The sequence below is a fragment of the Coloeus monedula genome, assembly GCF_965178545.1.
Source record: "Coloeus monedula genome assembly, chromosome: 2".
NCBI classification, from domain to species: Eukaryota; Metazoa; Chordata; class Aves; order Passeriformes; family Corvidae; genus Coloeus; species Coloeus monedula.
The window spans coordinates 16142443-16165087 of NC_138782.1; the positions used below are offsets into that span (position 1 = coordinate 16142443).

Here is a 22645-nt window from a genome sequence, read left to right on the forward strand (position 1 = left end):
AGCATTAACCCTGGCTTTACTCCAGCCTCCAGCACTTGCACTTCAGACGCTATTCATTCTCCATCCGAGGAGAAATTCCATGCAGTGCGATTGGGGCAGGCTGCTGCGGGAAATGGGGAGCAGAGCATCACAGGGGCCGCGCGGTGGACGAGGCTCCTCCCCTCCACCAGGATCCTGTGCTGTGTCCGGCGCCCCTTGCCCTGCGTCTGGCTGCCTTTGCTCGGGTGTCCTGCGGACACGAGGTACACAGAAGCCAGCGGTGAGTCTGTGTCTGTGACACCTGGAGGGTGGGGAGGGAGAGGCGGTGGCCAAGGACACCTGGTATTACTGTGGGAAGAACTGTGGGTATTGCAGGGCAGGGACAGGGTGCAGATCTGGGAGCTATACCTGCCCTGCTGTCGGCATGGACACTTGGATTTATTGCTAGGGGAGCTGCACAGATGTCACAGCATCTCTGTTGGGGCTGGTTTTGAGCTCATATTTGGATTGGAGCTCCCCACTTTTGGGGAGACAGGACACTACTCCTCTAAACTCCAGCTGGCTTTGCAATGAAAACGTTGTGGACTTGGAGGCTGGGCTGATGTGAAGAAGGCTCCAGAGACTTCCACACTGAAAACTCCTGGGCAGAAGGCTGTGGATGAAATACTGCCACACCCGGGGCTTTTTCAGACATCAGCCCGTGCTACAGAAAATTATCTCCCAGCCTGTCATCTTCAATCCAGGCTGCATTTGCTGTGACACCTTCTGTGTGCTACTTGCATGGGTACAACTTGTAATGCACACAAAGCCTGCCAAGCTGTCATGTTCTCCTTTACATCTGAGCAGCACCACGGTCTCTGAGGAAAGGCAGAACATTTCCCATACCTGGCAGCAGTGTGGTTCAGCACTGTCATTGCTGCTGTGCTGTAATAAAATAAAAAGGAAGAGCAGCGCAGGGGCATAATGAACCACATAAAACCAGAAAAGGTATTAAAAAATGAAAGGTGATTTAAGGCAAAAGCAGCATTAAACCATTGGGCCTCCTCCTGCACTGCTGAAAGCACAGAGCGCCCCGGTGCTCCTCAAGGAGCAGGAGGTGTGTGCTCTTCATGTGGAGGACTTCAACAGCCCTGTTAGTCCCACACTCCAGGTTAGGCTCTTGTGTGAGTGTTCGCGTGGCAGTGCCTGAACTAAATCTTATCAGAAGCATGAGCTTATCACAAGTGTGAGCTCTGGCTGGCCCTCATGGCACTGCTCACAGGGTGACCTTTAAGGGCCTGCTGTAGTTGATGGAGCTGGACCTGGGGTCTGGAGATGGCCCTATCAGTCTTGGGAAAGCTTTCCTGAAGAGAGAGGTTTGGGCATGCCCAACAGCACTTTCTCCATTATCTCTACCCATTATCTCCATTCTAGGAGAGAGAAAAAAGTTTCAAGCCACATTAAATGCCACTGCTAGCTAGGCTACATTGCCCTGTGTGATCTTTCCACAGTTTTATTTAAACCAAGGCTGCTTTCCCATTTTCTTTCAAAATCTGTGAGAAGTTGCAGCCTTTCCTGGCTGGTGAGACCCTATTTCCTCTCCCTCTCCTGCTTTTTCCCTTTTGCACTTCACAGACTCCTACTGAGGGTGTCTGACACTTTGCCTTTCAGGGCAGCCTTCTAATTGCCTGTATAAGTGGAAAGTCAGGTGCCCAATCCACATCCCAGCAAAGGTGATAATCAGGGAGCTCCTCTGGCTTTGGCTGGCAACAGCTGGAGTCTGGGATAGGAGAAGCCAGGGCAAAAGGGAGGGGGGAAGGTGGGGAGGTGAGGGGGGTGGCAGGGAGTATGACAGAGATCCTGCAGGACTTTGATGTTTTTAGAGGACTTGAGCTCCTCTGTCCACTCCTGGAGCAGTGTGAACAGCATCAGCACATTTCAGAATAAAACAGAATTAAAAGCTCATCGTGACTGCTGCCTCTGGCCTGTGCTCTGGAAATGCTGGGCACTCCAGAGCTGCTGGGCTGCCTTGGTTTCCTATGGTTAAACCAGCAGGTGCAGAATGGCCAAGAAACAGTTTTTAACCATGGCAGGAGATAATAAATTATCTGGAGATGCTGGGCACTGGAAAGTCATGTCAATAATCCACAGCTCTCAATATCCTTTTTTGACAATTGCTAAGAAATTTTTTGGGATATTTTTGTTTGGGTTTTTTTCCAAACCTATTTTTAAATTTTGTTTTAAAGATCCTCCTGATCTTTATTTGTGTGTGAGTTTTTTCTGTTTGCATTTTTCCTTCTAATTTTCTCAGTTATGACAAATCTGCCTCTTTGAAAGCCTGGGATGCCTGTATCCCCTTTGAAAGTCTGCTCTCTGTTTGCTGAAAATGAATGCACTCAGTTCATAATCGTTACCTCCCAGGTGACTGCCAACTTCCAGCCCAGTGGTCAATAGCTCTGTCACCTTATGAGGTTTCAGCTGGTTACTGTACGATGGATACAGCATCTCACTGGCCATAAGGTGCCATCTATAACCACCAGACCTCAGAGAATTGTTTATGTTGGAATAAACCTCCAGGATCATCGAGTCCAACCATTAACCCAGCACTGCCAAGCCCACCATTAAGCCATGAGCCACATCTACCCAGCTTTGAAGTACCTCCAGGGATGGTGATTCAACCCCCTCCCTGGGCAGCCAGTTCATGTTTTCACTGAGATGTGCAATGTTCCCAGCAGACGTTTCACAGGCTGGCTGGCTCCTTATAAACATTTCTTTCCATACAGACCCGGCAGGTCCTTCAAGAGCTCCTTGCTCCTTTCTGCCCTGCGAGTTTTGTGCAAATTCCTGGCTCCTTGTGCCTGGTTAGAGGCACCCAGTGAAGGCAGCAGGGAGAGAAGCAGGACAGGCAGCTCGTGCATTCAGGCCACCGGGACACTTTCCAAGCAGGCACAGCTGCTGGCTTTAAACCCAGACTAACTGTCCTGGATTAGCCCAGCCTCTAGCAGTGCTGGAAAGCAATGGTGCCTGCCCAGCCCCTCCTCTGCAGCTGGGTGAGGTCAGAATTGTCACCTCCCTCCCTTCAGGTATCATTAGGCATGTTAATCTGCAAAGCCACTCTAATTGCTCAGCTATAGTCAGAGCCGAGCCAGCTGAGGTGGCAGTGCTAACTAAGAGGGGTGCAGGCACTGCCATTTCCAGTTAAATGTCTTGGAGGAAGCCTTAGGATTTAAAAATAGCACCTTCCCGAGAATAGGCATGGCTACAAATAAACCTTTCAAACGCCAACCTTCTCCAGAAAGCTAAATATTGCGCAAGAATGAGTTGCGGGGGGATCAGAAGGATTGATTGTGACAATCACAGGAACGGGCAGAATGGTGTAAAGGTGACCCAGTGTCCCTGCTCCGCAGCAGCACCGTGTGCCTGCACCCGCGGGACTCGGGTCAGGTGCCCTGTGCCGAGGGGCGAGGCTTTGGCAGCGCTGCTGGAGCCGGACACATCCTCCGCGTCAGTCCAGTGCCACCTACAGCAGCGAGAGCAGAAGCTGCAGCACTCGGGAAACCAAGGGAAGCAATTCCTGCACGCTCCAGCAAAAGGGGTGTTCACATGAGTGGCTTTTGAGCAACTTGCTTATTAGTAGAGGTGGGGACAATGGAATGGAGCCTTTTGGTTGAAGGCCGGCAGCTGTTGTGTCTGCTGCTGGTGATATTCCTAAACCTCCACCAGTTCTTTCCCTCTGTGACCTGCCCTGTTCCCTGCTGGTTTGTGTATTAGATGTACTTCTTTCATTCCAGGGAAGAGATGGATCCCTACGAAGTGAGGAAAAGCCCTCCCTCGGGCTTGTGCCAGTGTTTTCTCTGATTACTTTTTCTCAGTCAGTAACTCTGAGATGCCCGTGAAACACGAGGCAGTGCTTAGGTGTTTGAAATAAATGCATTTAAAATGACACTTCAGAAGTGTGACTGCTCTAAGTCGCACCACTTGCTTTTTGGGGAAGAGTTTCCGTGGGAGGATGAACCTTTTCTCTGGGAAGATATTCACAGTTTTGGTGCATTTACAACCAGAAACATCTTTGAAATCCAAAACTACATAAATACGCAGGAAAAGACAGACACAGGCTGCCAGCTGCATTATCCTCTGGCCCTGGACCAGTAAGATCACCTCTGTTGAGGCCATTCTGTCCTACAGAAATAGCCCATAGAACACTGGAAACATTGGAACTGTTTCAGTTTACTTTATTTTTTTTCAACTGTTGACTCTTCTGTTCTTGTCCAAATTCTTAGAAAGCTTCAAGCACTTCACCTACTTGTTTCACATCTGTTGAAGGATCAGTCCAAGTCCTGTTGTTATCCAGCTGTTTTCAAAAGGATACCCTTTAAACATGTGAAAGTCCTGAATTGTCACTGAGCACCCCTCTGGCTCTCCAGACACAATAATGCTCTAGGGTAACCTTTGATGTGGGCACATCCCAGAGCAAGAGCTTGCTCCTTTTTAACTCAGCAGGAGCTAAACAATTCCCAAACAAACTTGTGAAAATGTGGAGCTGGTTCAAGGTATAGCTCTTGTCCTCCAAGACAGATGTAGGGCATTTCTTTCAATTCTGGCACTACTGAAGATGCAGATCATCACTGAAGTGTTAGGTGCCACTGGTGGTTTAAAATATTCCGATCTCTCTTCACCAACCGGTGTTTTATGTAATCCCACTTCCGTTGTGCTGGCGCAAACTTGTTAGAGCCACACCAGGGAACTGATCTGGTTTCACAAGGAGCCCACAACACTAAAGGCAAGTAGGTGACACATAGGGTAGGCTTGGACGTGGCTGCATCAGTGCAACTGAAGCAAGAGAGCAACTGCAGGGAGGGGAAATAACTTGGGTAAGGGTTGTTGCCCAGACACATCATTAACATGGTCAATTCACTTTTGTCCCACACTACCCATCCCATACTAGAGGAGTTTCAGTGTGCTCAGAGCTAAAGGCTCTCCTCTCTCTCACTGTCCCTGCCTCTCAGAGAGCTGGTGACATCAAAGGTTTGCCATCCAGGCAGGGACTGCCAGCATCTAACATCCCCAGCCAATGGATCTACACCAGCAAAACTTCATCATGCTAAGGTGACCTCCCAAGCACCCTCCATCCCAGTTTCCTAATGAAACATTCAGTAAACACACCCATTTCCTTTCTACACAGAGTCCACTTGTCCTGTCACAACCTCCATGATACGTGATTTGCAGGGCCTCAGCGTTTCTCTCCTCCTTCCAGAACACTGTGGAACAGATCCCCAAGCACTGTGTCTATGATGATATCCTTACCACCTGTCCATCCTTTCCATAACTCCCTGGGATGCTAACAAAGCTTGTGGATGTGAGTTTAGAAGCTGGGAATACTCAGTTGAAAGGATACCAAGAACTTTTATTTAATGACATCAAATACACATGCAAAAAAGGTAAATATTCTCAAATCTAACCAGAGGTTTTCCCTTTAGGAGGCTTTGCAAATAAGGATGGCTTGATCTGGTCTCTAGACAGACCCCTCACTGAAAACAGCCTTGCTGCTCTTTCCTTCAAAGTGCCTCCACATTTCAGTCCCAAAGACATCAATCCCATCTTCAGCTTCTCTAGACCCAGGGCTTCCAGTTCTGCAGCAGAGTTGAACGCCAGCAGGTCTATCGGTTCTACCTCCTGAAAAGAGAAAAATGTTTGAGAAAAACAGGAGTTCAAAAAGCTTTTGGACAACACTCTCAGGCACATGGTGTGATTATTGGGGCTGTCCTTTGCAGGACCAGGAGTTGGACTTTGATCCCTGTGAGTCCCTTATACCTCAGAAGATTCTATGACTATCCCCAGGAAAGTTCTATACTCCCAGGAAAACTGAATTCAAAACAACAGTTCACCATCGTGCCCAGCAGTTCAGTAGCTTAACCTCAGCTTCCAGAGGCACAGCAAAGCTGACAGCCCCTTTTTAGCCTGATGCAGAATATAACCAATATACCTCCAGCAGGAGCAGGAAGGAGGATGAAATGGTTTTTCTAATTCAGTTACACTGTAATAAAAGAAATAGATATAAAAGCACCACTTTTTCAGTAAGACTAACCCAAAGAAGTTCTGAAGTTCACACCTCATTCTGCTGCAAAAAGAAAATATGGACTAAAATTTCATCTGGAAAGGGAATTGGTATATTTGCAAATTGATTGAGGGTAAAAGGGACCTCTGCAGATTGTCTAGTCCAAGCCCAGGGCCTTGTCCACAAAAGAACATGGAATAGATGGGATAATTCAAGCGCTGGAATTTACTAACACTAAAAATGACACCGAAGTCTAAGCCCATGTTGTTCAATATCTAAATGCACATATTGGTCTTATAGTCTGTACCAGAGAGACTCCAGAGCAAGTAATAACAGCAGTGGGAATGAGTGTACCCCATTATGCACTCAGCAAAAACAATTCTTGCTGGCAGTATCAGAACCTTTGTCCTGCTAAGCATACAAAAACCCAACTGGTTGCCTCATTATTCTCACCCTACTTCTAAAAAAAATATATTCATCAAGGACTCCTATAAAAATATTTCCACCTGCAATAACAATCTGCCCCAGCATTGGTGGAGTTTCCTGTTCTAGGAATAGAAAGTCTCGCAAATACTGAGCAAAAGGTAAACAGTGAAGAATGGTAAACATCCTGTTTAAAATTTGCCAGCTCTAATGGTACAGTAGATGACAAGGATCTAATTGATCAGATTACATCTTTGGTCTTTTTCCCACTGAACTGTGATAAACTTTCACACATCAGAGTTCAGTCACTGCCAGTGGCTGACTTTCCACCCAAGGTGAAAAAAAAAAAAATCCCAGTAACTCGCTAGCCTGAAAAAAAGAGCTACACTTTGTTTTATTGCTAGAGTAAGCCCAGATTCATCACCCTCACAAATCTTTAACAGTAATATCATGCAAGAACCCAAAAAAGCACAAGTATTGACACCCTTTGCTGCCAAGTATCAGTTGGGCTTTCATCAGTCCAGTGGTAAAAGCTACATTGCTGGAGCTTGCTTGCTTCTTCAGCTCTAAAAGCAGCTGAGGACACACCACATTTTGTACTGCTTCATACTTACTGCGCTCTGTGACTGGTTTGTTTCCTGTGCCTTAGCAGGAACATTTTCTTGCTCTTCTTTCTGAGCTTGAGTCACTCCATTTTTTCCTTGGGCCTCTTCCTTTGGGGGCTCTGTCATTTTACTGTTTTCTTCAGCCAGAATTTCAGCCTGCCCTGTGCACACCTCTCCTTGCAGATCTCTTCCAGGACCTTCTGGCTGCTCCAGTGGTTTCTTGCTTGCACTGGTAGATGGACTGTCCTCTGCTGAAGCCACAGAGCTGCTTGAACACTCATCTGAATTTCCAACACTTTCATTGGATCTGCTGCCTGATGGACAACTTCTGTCAGATGCACAAGGGGAGTCATCCTTATTGTCATCCTCACAGCCTGAGCCTGTGGCCTCATCCAATCCTGGCCTGGCACAGAGAATATGTTACAAATTAACATGCATCTATTTTAACTTTTTTTCTTTTAAATAAGTTTTTTAATTGCCACATTTCTCTTTCCAAAACCCACTTCAGAGAGATTTCACGACCTACTCTAACAGCTATTTAGCTTAGTTTAGTTAATGGAAGAGCTGTCGATACTGAACAGGACCTACAAACCCCCAAAACAGGTATTACAGCATTCCCAATACAGAAATGACTGGAATCCTTGACTTCTCTTTCATGTTACATTAGCTGAGAGATGCCAGGGGAGAAAAATAATCTTTTTAAGCTCATTGTAAATAGAACTCATTAATGAAGAAAATGACAATGGGAAGTTGTAGAGTACAATCATTTATAAGGGGTGGGGGAAGAAAGTGTCTGTTTTTGCAAATGAAATTTATCTGCTCCACCTGGGACAGAATTATAGGAATGCAGTAATGTTTACTTTCAGTTCTTTGATTTAAACAGTTCAATTTTCTTATTTCCATTTCAGTCTACATCTCAGACTAGATTCTGCTTACTTGGATGTACCTATAGTTTCATCCTGTTCAAGGCTTAAGACTTGAGTATAAAAACAAGGTGTAACTCTTACCAAGGACATTTTCTTTTTTCAGATTTTGTTTCATTCTTTCCAGGCTCACCGGGACGTTTCCGACTCTTGCCACTTTCTGATGACACTGCTTTGCTGGCAATAACCTGCAAGCCTTCAAAACAAATTTGAAAGTGAACTTCATCAGTACACGATTCATACCTGTCCTAAGTTCTACTTATCTTTTCACTTCAGATGCAATTTAAAACACTAATGGAAAGAATCACTATTGCTGATATAGACTCAAAACTTGAACATAAACTCAGTAGCAGCAAAAGCTTTCCTGCATGGATTTACTAAGGCACAGAGTCAATTAAAATTGGATTCCTGAACTGAACTATCAGGTTCTTCAACCCATTCAGCCTCAAGTTTCACTATCTAGCTGACAGCAAGGGAGCAATATGGGGATAAATAAAGTAACTACAAAGACCAGGAAGCGAAACAAGGTATTCTGTAGTTGGATCCAAAGTCAAGTTTTTATGTCCAACCTCTTTATACTTTCACTGTGTAATTCTTACAGCTCAACTAGCAACACCACCTTCACAGAATTTGGCTGTTATGAGGTGACCTCGCAAAGCAAGGTGAAGCATCACACTGTTCAATAAAATTTAACACACGCTTCAGACAAAGCGCAAAAATCAAATCAAACAAATTTCACTGGAACTTAAAATTTCATTCAATTGAAAGAAACCAATTTTTCTGCACATTTTCCTACTGGAGTGAGGCTAGAGAGGCTCTTAATCTGCTGCATGCTGTGAGGCCAGAGTGAGGGCAGGCGGCAGTACCGATGCGGAGCGACTCCTCCTGGCGCTCGGCCATCTCGCGGTACTGCCGCTCGTACTCGGGGTCGGTGAACGTGTGCCGCGGCTCCGCCAGCTTCCGCTGCAGCCTCTCCAGGCGCCGCTGCTCCTTCTCCGCCTCCCGCTCCGCCTGCTTCTTCACCCACTCAGCCATCCTGCACACGACAGAACCACCAAAATGAGTGCTTCCAGCAGCTGCTGTAACAGCAGTTCGCTGCTTGGCAATTACAGAACGCTTCCACCACCTGCTAGCACGGGAGACAATGGGAAAAGACAATGGCACTCAGGAGAAATACCGAGGGAACAGACATTCTGCTACAGAGAAGAGAGTAGAGTTTCTTTTGAAAGCCAGAAACAGCAGTTAAGTTCACACATCCCCAAGACTGTGGTTTTGCAGCTTCAGAGAGAACTGTGAGAATTCCAGATGAGGAATCCAAGAGGTGCAGAACAGTCTCTCAGACGCAGGCCGCAGTAAAATCACATCCATTTTTGCCAGGAGGGCCCTGTTGGCTTCCAATCCACCTGCACTTAAGATTTCACTTTTGCTCTTTTTAGCATTGAAAATACCATTCCATTGCTACACCAGCCTGTCATTTGGCCTCTTTTGGTAACAGTGAGCTACAGGATCAGGTTATTTCATGACTTCAGCTTCTGAGAAAATGCCTTACGCTTTTTCGTGGTTGACATCCCGCAGTCTCCTTCCACTGAGATCCCGACACGCCTCTCTGTTTGTCGTCTTCTCAATCTGAGCACCAAGGGCTCGCAGCATCGACCCAAACCCTTTCAGAGAAAGAAAGTAATCAGGAGTTAGCTAAACAGAAACAAAAGGAGATGAGCTGGCACACAACAGAAGAATAATTATGGAAAAAGAATACACAGAATTCAACCCTTTCCCTCAATGTAACTGAAGTAAAGTTAAAAGTTGCACAGTGTTATGCTAGAGATTTCTATATATATGCAACAGATTTCTATACATTCCTCAGCCACTAATTACTCATGGCAAGACTGTTAATTTCTCTCACTCAGTCCCACCTTACGCTGTCTCCAGCTGAAGAAAGACCCTCATTTAACAAGTTCAGAGTGTGGATTAATAGCAACAGAATTCTTCATGCAACTGCAAAGTGCCAAGCACTGTTTTTGAACTGGAAACAAAAAATCTGTACTTTTCAGCGCCCTAAAAGGACCTTTAAGGAGTGCTATAAACAGGCCAGGCAGCCTGCTGTACCGTGAGGCAAAAAAAGTATTGTGTTCAGCTAATAAACACCTTCAGTAACACAGTTAAAATACTTCATCAATATAACAAGTACAGCTTAGGTTGAATTCTTAATTCTTTGGCTACTTTGGCATCTTGGCCTTTATACGTTCTTTTTTAAATAAGAGAAGATAAAATCAATTAGGTCACATAACAGATGCAAATCACAGACTATCTGTGCCTGAAATACTTGTCCTAAGTGACCACGAATGAGGCTTCAGAGCCTAAGATGACAGGTCCTTTTCAACACAATTTCAACTCTGAAGTCACTTTGGTGCACGGTACAGATTTCTACTAATAGAGATAAGCTGAAAAGGGATGTGAGGAAGATCTGAACTGCAGCTTCCCTGGTCAATCCTCAGCTTTGCACGTACACTTTGGCTTCAGCTCTGAGACTTTGTATCAGTCACACACACAAGAGATCTGCCAATACCTGAGGACTCCTGCTATCAGTAGAGACTATGGCACAGCAGAAGTTTTTTAACCTAAGAATCTAAAAACAGTATAAACAACAAACCTCCTTTTCCACCACAAAGCCTTGGCTCCAGGCTATAAACGACTCCACTCTGCAACTCATCTTCATCACTGGCCAGTCGCCCGTTACACTTCACATACAAGCTTTCTTCTGGGATGTTCTAAAGAAGCAGCAAAATTGAGTCAGATCCTTGAGGCAGAGAAAATGAAACATTCTAACATAGCAAATCATCAAGCAGTCGTGTTTTCTTCCTTCCAGAGGGGAGCAAAAATCAGACAATCTGAAAAGCATGAACACTCTCTGTGGTGCTTGTTTTAATTCCTGGTCACCAAAGGATTGAACACAGTCTAAATCAACTTGTAAACATGAACGGGGAAAAGCAATAATATGGGAAAAATTCAGAAACAACTTGTGATGAACTGACCATAACCTTCAATCCCTGTCCTCCAGTGCCACTGGTGGGAAGGAGATAGAGCCTGGGCAAGAGGGAAGGGAGAAGGGAAGGTGTTTCCAGGATTTCTTTTACCTCTCATAATCCTGCTCTGATTTTGACTGGTAATAAACTAAGCTCATTTCCCCAAGTCAAGTCTGTTTTGACCGTGATCTGCTGAGAGATCTCCCCGCCCTTATCTCGACCTTTGACCCTTTTTGTTCCATCTTCTCTCCATTGTCCAGCTGAGGAGAGAGAGAACGGCTTTGGTGGGCACCTGGCGTCAACCCACCACAATGTGTATGTGTATATATATACACACACACACATATATCTAATGCAGATAAGAGGCTACAGGGCTCTCTTACAGCAAACCCTCCTGCCAGCGACAGCAACGCAAAGCAAGGGCGCACAGGTGGGCACCGCGACCGCCCTTCAGCGGGTGCCGGAGCAGCCTCACGGCGGGCGGGCAGGGCCGCGGGCGGCCTGCGCGGAGCCGCCGCCATCGGAAGCGCAGCGCCCCCCGAGGCCGGAGGGCCACACACCCGCCTCCGGCCCCCCACTCCCCCGGCACTCACCAGCTCCCGGGCGCGGTCGCGGCGGAGGCAGAGCACGGAGCCGCCCCCGGGGGGCAGCGGCAGCGGCAGCACCCGCGGCCCCAGCGGGTCCCGCACCCACAGCGGGCCCGACCCCGGCGCCGCCATCGCTCCGGCTCCGCGCGGTCACGTGACGCGGAAGCGGGCGGGGCGGACAGGCCCCGCCCCCGCTCCCTCAGCCCCGCCCGGCGCCTCTCGGCCCGTCTTTATTTCTTTTTGTAGTTTGGGGTTTTTTATGTAAACGGATGAAGGCGAATCCAGGGAGCCCTGCCATTCCAATTCGCGGAATTCTGCAGCCCGCCAGGTCGTAAAGCCCTTCCACAGCCCGTCACGGACCGAGCGGTGGGAAGCGCGCGCCGTGGCTCCCACTGGCGGCGGCAGCGGGAGGGCGGGAACGGGAGCGCTCGTGCCCCCTCAGGGAAGGGAAGGGGCAGCGGCGGCACCGCCGACCGCCGCAAGTGCGGGAGATGCAGCGGAGATGCGCGGCCCTGCATTGGCCTGTCAAACACGGTGCGAATTTCACGCAAGGATTTGCAGGGTGATGGAATCAGTCTCCGTGGATTCTTCGCCTTGTTTACTCGCCCATGCGGTTTTGCATAGGGATGGGAGCAGGCGCAGAACTCTGTTATCTAAGGACGATGCGCCTGGGTCGGGGCAATCCCAGGCGTGAGGACAGACCGGGAGATAAATTTATTGGGAGCTGCCCTGCGGAGAAGGACTTCGGGGTTCTTGTGGGTGAAAAGCTGGACATGAGCCGGCAGTGTGTACTTCCAGTCCAAAAACCAAAGACATCCTGATGGGCTGCATCAGAAGAAGGACAGCTGGTAGGCCAAGGGAGGCGTTTCGCCCCCATTCCCCTCATGACACGCCGCCTGAAGGGCTGTGCCTGGCTCATCCTCGGCACAAGAAGGGCAGCCTGTTGGAGTGGATCCAGAGGAGGGCAAGGAAGATGCTCAGTGGAAGTGGAGCACCTCAGCTATGAAGACAGGCTGAGAGAGCTGAGGGAGTTCAGCCTCGAGAAGAGCAGGCTCTGGGGAGGCCTCATTGCAGCCTTCCAGGACTTAAAAGAGGCTTATTTAAAAGAGGCAGAGGCAGATAGTGAAAGGACAACAGGGGATGGTTTTAAACTAACAGAGCAGAGATTTAGATTAGATATTAGGAAGGAGTTCTTTACACAGAGGGTGGTGAGGCACTGGCACAAGTTGCCCAGGGAAGTTGTGGATGCCCTGTCCCTGGAAGTGTTCAAGGCCTGGTTGGATGGGGCTTTGAGCAACCTGGTCTAATGGGCTGGAAGGAGGTGCTCTTTAAGGTGCCTTCCAGCTCAAGCCTTTCTATGATTCTATGATTCGATTATGTAGTCACATAAAATGTGTTTAAATCAGAGTGAAAGTTGATCTGGAGCAAACTTCACAGTCAGCTCTTCATGGCATATGGTAACTACCTGGAAGGAGGAAACTGAAAAATTGGTTAGGAAAAAAAAAATCCCACCTCTACCTGTTCAGGAAAGTTTGTTTACAGAGGTATGATGGTGATCCAGGCAGTGCAACCATTGTACTCTCTGGTGGTTTCAAATCTCCTCCATGTCTTCAATACAACTATCTAGCTAGAGGATATTTGAAGGCAGGTTGCTCCCAGATGTCTCTGGTGGGAATCGTTTCAAACACTAGCAAAGGTGTGGTTGGACTGCCCTGAGATCTGCAGTGTGACGCACCTGTCACTTTATTTCCAAATAACAATGTTACCTGCAGTGCCTTTTTGTTTAACAGCAGCATGGGCAAGCACTATTGCTCACGGTGTCATCTGCCCACTTCAGGTGTGTCCCCACCCTAGGTGGGGGCTTCCCTGCCAGGGTGGCACCCTGAAAATCCCTGTTAGCAAGTGAGATAAGTTTCTGTGCTGGAGCTTGCAGCTGAATTCAGCTCTTAAGCATGTCTCTGGTGCTGTTTTAGGAAGATGGGGGTTTTGTCTGAGCTCCTTGGCTGTTCCCGAAAGTTTGGTGACGTGGCTGTCCCACCTTTTCAGCTTGCTGAAGAGCTGTGCTGCGTGGCCAGGCCTGTGCCAGCATGGGTAAGTGGCTCTCGTGCTTGGCTGTCTTAAGCTGATGTGATAAAGAAGGAGGAAGCTGAGAAACAAAGAGGCAGAGAGATGACTCGAAGTGGAGACTTCAAAATGTAAACAAATGAGTAATAATTTAATTGAGGGCATCTCCTGATGGGTTTGTCTTGGCCAGCTTGCAAATCAAACATCACCCACCATTTCTTACACTATAATTTTAGCTAAAATAATTTTGTAAAGGATTCTGACCCTGTCCAGACAATCCCTTACTGTCTTTATTTGCTGTAACAAGTTGATATTTCTGAATTATGCGTCATGTTGACACAGTGGAGCCATTCAAGCCCTATGTGTCTGTAGCCTGCAAAAGCTGTGGTTATTTTTTGCTGGATGAGGCCCAAATTCATTTGACATTGTATTTTGAGTCACATGGTACTGCTTGTTTCACTTATAATCACTGCCATATCTGTGGCATGCCACCTGATGTTAAATTCCACTAGATTTGGGGGTATTTTTATTCATGTGCAGTACCTAATTGAAATGTAATGGGCGAATGTGAGGTATGCATGTATACATATGCAGATGAGTAAGTGTTTTCTTAGATCTGTGGGATTTCACTTGCATTCTGAGGGCATGAATAATTTCCTCCTCTGAAACTCCTGTTCTTGGCATGGAGGGTGTGGAGCTTGCCAGTACAGGGCAAATAGGTGGAGTTGTCCAGGAAAGAGTTGGGCTGCTGAACTGCCCTGTGGATGTTCTGAATCACTGTAATTCATGGGTTGTTTGAGCCGTGGCTTTTCTGAATGTTTCAATCTACTCTTTTACCTCTGAGGTTTTATGTCATCACAGTGAAAAGTAGACCTAAAAAGAGGTCCCACTGCATCCTGAAAGATGCCCATCCATGACAGCAACCTGTCATTCCTAACTCTGACACCCGGATTCTGCCTGCAGGTTAGAGCTGTGCTACCCTGAGAGCAGGAGAGCTGACAGCAGTGGAGTCATACTGACACAGATCAGGCCCTTTGCAGACTGTACATCACCACCTAACAGGTGGTTTTGGGCTACTAATGCCGTTCTCTGTCCGGTGCTGGGGTCTGGGTTTGGGTGATTGCATCTATGAGACTTGCCCAGATCCTTGCACACAGTCAGACTACAAGCAAGCAGCATTTAGCAGGCAGAGGAGTGGTTTTCTTTCAGCTCAGCCCTACAGCAGACCCTGCTCTCAGGATTTATGCAATGCCGTTTAGCTGGTGCCACGTTCATGTCAGTGGGCGAGTGTTCCTGTGTCTCTTGTTCTTGATTATGCTTCTATTCCTAGAACTCATCAAAATTCTATTGCCTTGCTCCTCACAGAAAAGTCTAAATAAGTCAAAAGGGCTGTTATTATAATTTCCTATTTGAAATGTATTTTATGAGAAATGTTATTCTCTTGATAAAACAATGAACACTCTGATTCTGCAGTGGTGCTTTAGACTTAGTTACTAAATCATACTTGCCACTTTTCATGTAGAAAGGATTTCACAGACATAATTAATTAAACCTGACAGTATTCTTGTGGGATAAGTAAGTACTCTGACTATTTGAATGGTGACACTCAGGCAAACTGGTTATACTACCTTCTCTAGTCAGTCAAAGGATCAAGTCTAGAATTTAAAACTTCCTGCTTTCTTGACATAATTTAAGAGATAAGACCACCCATCCTTTTCGTATTTCATCCTGATATCCATGTGTGTGATGCCTGACATAGTGGGTGGGGTTCTGTGGCCTGCAGTATGCAGTGTGGGAGACCAGGCTGTGATCTGCTTCAAATCTATTACTTGATTTAACATGGAACACAGATTTTTCAGTCTGTCTGGAACCATCAGTCGTGTAACTGTCATAGCACTGCTATTGCTTCACTTGTTCATTCATTCACCCTCATTGTTTCCTCCAGTATGTTCCATTTCAATGGTAGTATCAGTGCTTCCCGGTGTTTCTTAACGGTCTGTCAAGACCAGGATCACATTATGCAAGACTGTAAGAAGGAAAGAGTAAGGTACTCGCTGGCCCTTGTCTTCTAATGACACCTGAAAGATGCCTGTGGGAGTGAAGAACACAAACCCAGTTGTTCACGAGGTGCCCACATTAGCAAAGGATGGGTCAAAAGTTGTTCTGGTAAGAATTCGGTGTTTCTCACTTCTAAAAATGCTCCTAGACACAGGTAAGAGAAAGGATGAGAGACTTCACTAAAAGTGTGAAACAGATGCGTATGTTCCTTTTAGAATATTCTAAATGTGCAGAGATACTAACAAAGGTGAATTTTGTCCACTGTGGCTGCTTCCAAAATTTGAAAACATGTCCTTTAATAGTGGGGGATTTGTCTGCTAGGCAGTCGGTCATGTACTATCCTAAGTCTATGGAACTGGATCATCTGGATGTGTTTTCTTTTACATTTTAATGGTATCCCGAAGGGTAAATTCCACATAATTTATTTGCAATTAAATGTGTTACATGCTTCCATATTATTTTTGTATGGGGCATCAGGACAGGATGAGAAGAAACCTGTGTGTGCATGTTCTTAGGACAATAACTAAGAAGCTATATGACATAGGGGAACATATGTGGCTTCAGACACTACTACATCATATTGTTTGACAAAAATGTCATTAACTGTAATGAATCTAAGTTGATACTTGCAAGTGCAGTTTCCTGCCAAATGTCAATAGTCATCTGCTTCAGTTTCTGTGTCATCGGCGAAATGGGGAGAGACAGGGTGTTAAGATACCTGATACTGGACTGAGAGCAGGTGGGGGAGAAATGGAAATGTTGCTTATACATTGTAGGAATGCAATAGCTACTGTTTAATATACTTATTGTCATAGGGAATGCCTGGATATCAATCTCTGAACAAGTCTGTGGTGAGTAGCTGGATCTCTTTATTCTCATAGCCCATAGTTGTTACTAGTGCAGATACTTAGAGTTAATCAAGATTTTAAGGTAATTGTAAATCAAATTTTACCCTCACATTGGTCCCTTTGTTGTGCTTAATACCTTTGTCTCCATCCTATGCAGGGATATTTAAAGTGTGAGTTCTTTCAGGGGAGGAACATGCACTGCTCTGCACATATACATGTGAAGAACCTGAGAAACCAAGGTCTCTCTTTGTTTGGCCATAAATATCTTCAGCACAGTCAGCCTTGTTAGTGTTGTGAATAGTAATTTGAAATTTGGCAGCAATAATTTGAAATGAATTGACTAATTAGACACCCAGGTAATATTGCAGAAGGTGACACTTCAGGTTCTAAGAATTCCTTAGCCTTGTGTTTTCTCTGCTTTGCTAGTCTGAATGCCTAGATTTGGTGTCTGTTCTGATTAATTTTAACTAAATACGTCTGGAGGGTACTGAATGGGTCACTTGTAGTGAACAGTATATTTTATAGGAAAACAATACCAAAAAGAGGTCTCTGCCTCTCTACTTTTGCTCTCCCTCTAATGAAGCTTTTAATTACAGCTCACAGAGACACTGTGCTTAATTACTAAATCTCTGTGTAGGGACTGGATTCTAGTTTCCTAATTGGCACCTGTATGTTTGACAACTTCACAAAAATCCAAAGCTAAGAGTGACCATAATGTATGAAATGTGTATATTATATACAAGGTAGATCTCTATTGTCTGTCAGACCCCTATGCCTTAAAATTTTTAAGAAACAGGAGAGAGAGAGGGAACATTGTATGGCTTTGCGATGTGGACTTTTCATCCCATCATGCAGACACTGTCTGCAATAATTTGGAGCTCCTAGACCAAAGTGATACTCTTCTTGAAATGATCAGCTGAAGGGGAAAAAAAAAAAAAGATCAGGTATCCTCATTTGTTTTTCAACTGAGGTGAAAATTGATTTGGAAATGTTCCTTGCTAGAACTGAAGTTGCATTTCCATTAGTTGGGAGGAGCTCCCAAATTATACTACCCCACCCACGTCTGCCTGCTTTCGGTTTACCTGAGGAGACATTGCAAAGGAACAGAAAGAGGAAAGGAGGACAGCAACAAAAGGGAGAGCACACAGGGCAGGTCTAAAAAGGCAGAAATTTCAAGCAGAGTGCTTCAAGTGGGTAAGCCCTCCTTTTGGATTATGTTCAGCAGAGATACCACGTGCTCGGCAGTCTGTGGCATGGTGGTGTTCATAAATCCTGTTCAAAGCAGATCGTGACACTGATCATTCGACCTTTGATCAGGTGTTGTGAGTCAGATCCTCAGCTAGGGTAAATTCTCAAAGGTACATTGGCTTGAGGGAGAAATGCCCCAAGTTAAGGATCCAGTCTGTAGTGTAGGGAGACCTCATTCTTTAGATGCTGAGTTTGACATAGTTGCCTTTTGACTGGATCGTACAAGCCCCACTTATACTCAGACAACATTCTTGTAGTAGTAATATTTATTGCCTTGTGTAGGGAATGTTCTGCTAGCTTGCTGAGGACCTACAAATGAATAATAATAACAGATGTGGGTTTGTATTTGTTTCTCTTGGAAAAAAACACGTAAATATTGATTTAGGGAAAATGTGTGTGGGTTTTTCGTTGTTGTTGTTTTATACTGTAAGTTTGAGTTGGAGAATACTGACATTATAGGATTACAGACATGTAACTTGTTGGATCGATACTGTAATAATTTGCCATTTTCTTTACACAATATCTTTTTGCACCCATGCAATTGAAATTGAATTGTTAGTGTGATGTTCAGAGAATACCACTGGTTGGACTCCCCTCCAGTGTTTCTTCTAATCCTTTCCAAAACAGAAGTAATTATGTGTCATCTATGAGGAATTTGCAATACAGCTCACTATGCCCCTTGAGGATCTTTCTTAAGTCATGTGTATGTGAGGCCTGGAAAAATCATGTCCTCACATGGTTGTATTTCAATATTAGGAACATGATGATGATACAGCTGTGCCTTTGTTCCTTCGTGTTCCTGTCTGACTTGGGCTCTAGCCTAGAAGTGATGTCGGTGTCAGAATATGCCAGATTGGTTGTTTCTCAAAGCAGGGCTGTGAAGAAGTCTTGCCAGTGTGTGAAAGTCACAGTTGGAAAATCTTGTTGATTATGGTTGTCTTGTTGTTTTGGGGTTTTTTTTTCTCCCTCATGTTCTTTTGTATCAGGAAGTTACAGGAATAGTTTGTCAGGAGAAGCCTTCATGCCTCTTTTACCCCCCTCACATCTGCAGACCCAGGCATGGCTCCAGTGTGTGTTCACTCCTGGTTTGTGCAGGTGGCCCTTTGCCTGGTTCTACAGGTGACCTCATGGTTCTCAGAACCAAGAACCTTAAATATTGCAGATGTGGCACGAGCAATCTTCCTGGCCCTCTGAGCCACATCCCAAAACTCAGGACTGCCAGACAGCCAGCTTGTCCTTCAATGCACCAAGGGAGAAGGGTGCTGTGTTCTTTTAGCAGGGGGGAAGTGACAGTGACTCCCAGGAATGCTTGCTGTCCATTGTGGGCCAGGGCTAGGCCAAAGGATGTAACTTCAAGATGGAATAAAGTGTGTAACGTCGACTTCAGTAGCATCTAATAAATTACTCCCTCTCACAGTGGGGGTTTATCCTGCATAAGCACAGCCCCTCTGCTGAATGTGGGACACAGTGCCAACAGGGAAGCTGTGCCTGGAAGCCTTACAGCCCAGGGGAAACAGGCTGACAGCCTTTCCTGTGGTTCTTTGTTGCTGAGGTTTCAAGTGGTGCTGCTTCTCTTCCTCTGTCCTGAGATCCGTGCCCTGCAGTCCATGTTTAATCCAACTGATGTTCTCCACTTTAGTTGCCCAGGCTGTGGCTTGTATTTTAACATCACTTGTACACTGTAAGTTGTAGTGCCAAGAGTTAGCATGCAAGAATTGTAGTGAGTCCCCATGGAATGTAAGATTTGCCAGAATCATGCAATGTTAGCACATGCTAAATTTGTGCATTCTCATTTACCTTCTGTTGCTTGTTTGTTTTGATGAGTTTGGAGTTGTTAGGGGATCAAGCTTGTGCCTGCAAGTACAATTGTCTGACACTTTCTTTAGAATTCAAAAACAAATGAAGAGATTTTGCTGTTATCACCTGTCTGCAGGGATGTAGGACTTTTAGTAAAACTCCCCAATCTCACCGTAAAACTTAAGAGGGAATTTTGTCAGCAGCTGACTAAGACATACAAGTCATGTATGATGAACTGGTGCTGCCTGACAAATCCTTCTGGTACACCAATGATGCCTGGGCTCCTTTAAGGCAGCTGGGCCCCATGAAAGCAGCTTTGTGGCACTCACAAGTGAGGCTTGACAGGCACTGCTTGGTCAGAAGGAACCACCTATTGCCACATGGCTCCTGTGCACCCTGGCTTCCGGCCCCCTTCTCTGACACAAGAGATGTGTGGTCAGAGCGTGTTTGGGAGACAGGAACTTCTAATTCTGGCTCTAGCACTTTCTTCCTTGTGATGTGAAAGCAGCTATATGGACATTTTAAGGGAGTTTTTAAAAAATAGCCTCTAATTAGGCTGCCCACACCTGAGTATGTAGTCAGAGGCACACCAGAGCTCATTTTCAGAAGTGAATATCTGTGCATCCTTTTATTCTCAGCTGGAATTGTGGATACTGAACATTGAGTAGTCAGGGAAAATTATTCTTTATTAGGCTTGAACATGAATTGTGTTGCAGAAGTTTCTAAGCATTAGGAAACTAATGAGTAGTGCTACTTATAAAGTGCTATTCTCAACAGCAACTGCAGTTTTCATACCATGATGCCTTGTGAGATGTGAATTTGAGAAGAAGAGGAGGAGAAATGAAGAAAAATAATCTAAAAATATTGTACAGAAAAGTAGAGTCTACAGAGTGTGTAGCTTACAAGGAATGTTGGGAAAATAGGAAGCTTTCATTTCTTTAAAAACCCCCAAAGCTCTGTAGTCTCATAAGACTGAAAATAACTTCATGTTCTTTGCTGATGCTTTAAGATATAATGTCTGCTACTCCATCTTCCCCCTCCCTTTTCTGCTCTCAGGAGACCACTTTCTCCAGAAGTGGGTTTTGAGATTTGGGAATACTTGCTAAGAAAGATGGGACATATTCGAACACTTCTCAACTGTCTTAGAGCCAGACCTTAGATGTGTATTTTCATTTTTGACCCTTCCTCAGCTGAGGCTTGAGGAAGCATCACAAATGAGGCTTATGAAGCATCGATGCCTTTTCAAGACAGTCTTATGTTTTTACGAGGAACAAGCAGATCTATTTTGAAAGCAACCAGCCTACAGAATATTGTTCCAAATAAATTAAGATATAGGGTGTCGTAGCTGGTATTTTGGTCTGCTGTTTGCTGTTGGAGCCTGAGTACTTTGGTCTGTGCTGTTTGCATTGCACTGAAGAGTGGCTGAGTTTCATTCTGCCTGCTATCCCCAGGGCCCTCATGAAGAAGAGATTTGTATCTCATGAGATTACCCCACTGAGCAAAGAAATGAAATAAATTATATTATATTTTACTTGTGTCAAGTATAGTAGCTCTCAGAGCCTTTCAAGGCAGTGTCAGCACGGGCTGGATCCTGCATCAGTGTGTAAAGAGGCATCCTTTACAAGAACAACGCTGCAGAATGAAGCCAATGTGAGCCTAATGGGTGGCGGAAAATAGTGAGCCTTTTTTTCCCCTCCCTAGTGCAAGCCTGCAGGGGGTTATTCTCCAGCATGTGTGAGCCTTGGGGCAAATCAGCCTGCTGGAGTTCTTCTACAACAGGAGTTCCTAGTAAATCAGTGTAGTAGTAGTAGTAGTAGTAGTAGTAGTAGTAGGGATCTTACTTGGGAACCAATTAGAGCTTGTGTTGGTTGTTTCTCCTTGGCAGCTTTAATGAACCCATAACGCAGAAGTATTGGAAAGAAAAGATTTTGCAGCAGTCTCTGTTAGAAAATCATGGCCTACCCAGTTCCTTCCACAGTACAATACAATGCTTCGAAGGACAGCAAAGGTTGTTATCATAACTTAGTCATGTGTGAAGAACCAGGAGAGCTAAAATGAGTTAAATAATTTTATTGTGCTGTGATGTTGGGAAGAAATATTCCCGAGAAAAATTGTTCTTCCCTATTCTGCAGAAAATCCTGCAAAAACCCACATGAAATGTGTCTGTCAATGCAAACTAACTCAGGCAGGTACAGTAAATTCCAGATTCTTGCATTGTCACTACAGAGAATAAACTCCCTTTTCTTTTTACTCGTCCACCAGTCCTTTCACACAATGCCTTTAACATATTTCTATAATTAAATTTCACATCATATCTCTGAACTATATTATGACATTTGATCATACTTTATCTAAAAAATCACAGATACTGCTTGTCATAGCATACAATTTCTAGTCTTTGGCAAGGCTGTACAATAACCTCACAATTATCTGTTGTGCCCAATTCCCTATCAGGTGCTAGGACTTGGTTTCTGTTTCAGTTAACCCTTCAGTGCACTCCAAAGTGGCAGTATCTAAGAAAAAAGCATAACTGTCGTGAGAAATGGAAGACAAATAGGGCATGAGCTTGGAGAAGTCAATAAGAAGCTGAAGTTCTCCTGACAAGAGGTTTCTATTTAGGATTTCTATAGTGCCAGTGTAATAGGAATACAGCTTTCTTGGTGTGATATTGCAAGTCCTGCGTCCACCTTAAGATACTGAACTGTTGCATGTCAGTCCTTCAAAGCTGATAAGAAGAAATGAAGACGGTGGTTACAGCTACAAGGCATTGTATGTACCTGGAACTGTTCTTAGCTCTGTATCAGGCAATTAAAGATATTTTTAACTTCCAGTCTTCAAAAGGTAATGGACTTTTTTTTACTTTCTTTTAGAAAGTATAATGAAATATTAAGCATATCTAAAAGGCTATTAACAAACAAATAAGCAAACAAGATAGGAATAGGAATGGAGTTTCAGGATGTCATTATAGGGTGCTCGTACAGGATTTTTATTACTCTTTCCACCAGAAGAAACTCACTAGACCATAGAAAAGGAAGAATTAGCACTATTTTATGTAA

The 22645-nt window shown here is 45.1% G+C and overlaps 1 protein-coding gene across 1 annotated transcript; it reads right to left on the minus strand.

Annotated features, from left to right (window-relative positions):
- Positions 1-4320: 4320 nt before the first annotated feature.
- Positions 4321-11728, minus strand: SDE2 (SDE2 telomere maintenance homolog). Its single transcript, XM_082302401.1, has 8 exons — positions 11581-11728; positions 10615-10732; positions 9514-9625; positions 8831-9000; positions 8049-8160; positions 7051-7444; positions 5418-5631; positions 4321-4805 (listed from the first exon to the last, which is right to left on the minus strand). Exons 1-8 carry the CDS (start codon positions 11704-11706, stop codon positions 4780-4782), a joined length of 1272 nt encoding a protein of 423 aa, XP_082158527.1. The 5' UTR covers positions 11707-11728; the 3' UTR covers positions 4321-4779.
- Between the last annotated feature and the right edge of the window lie 10917 nt (positions 11729-22645).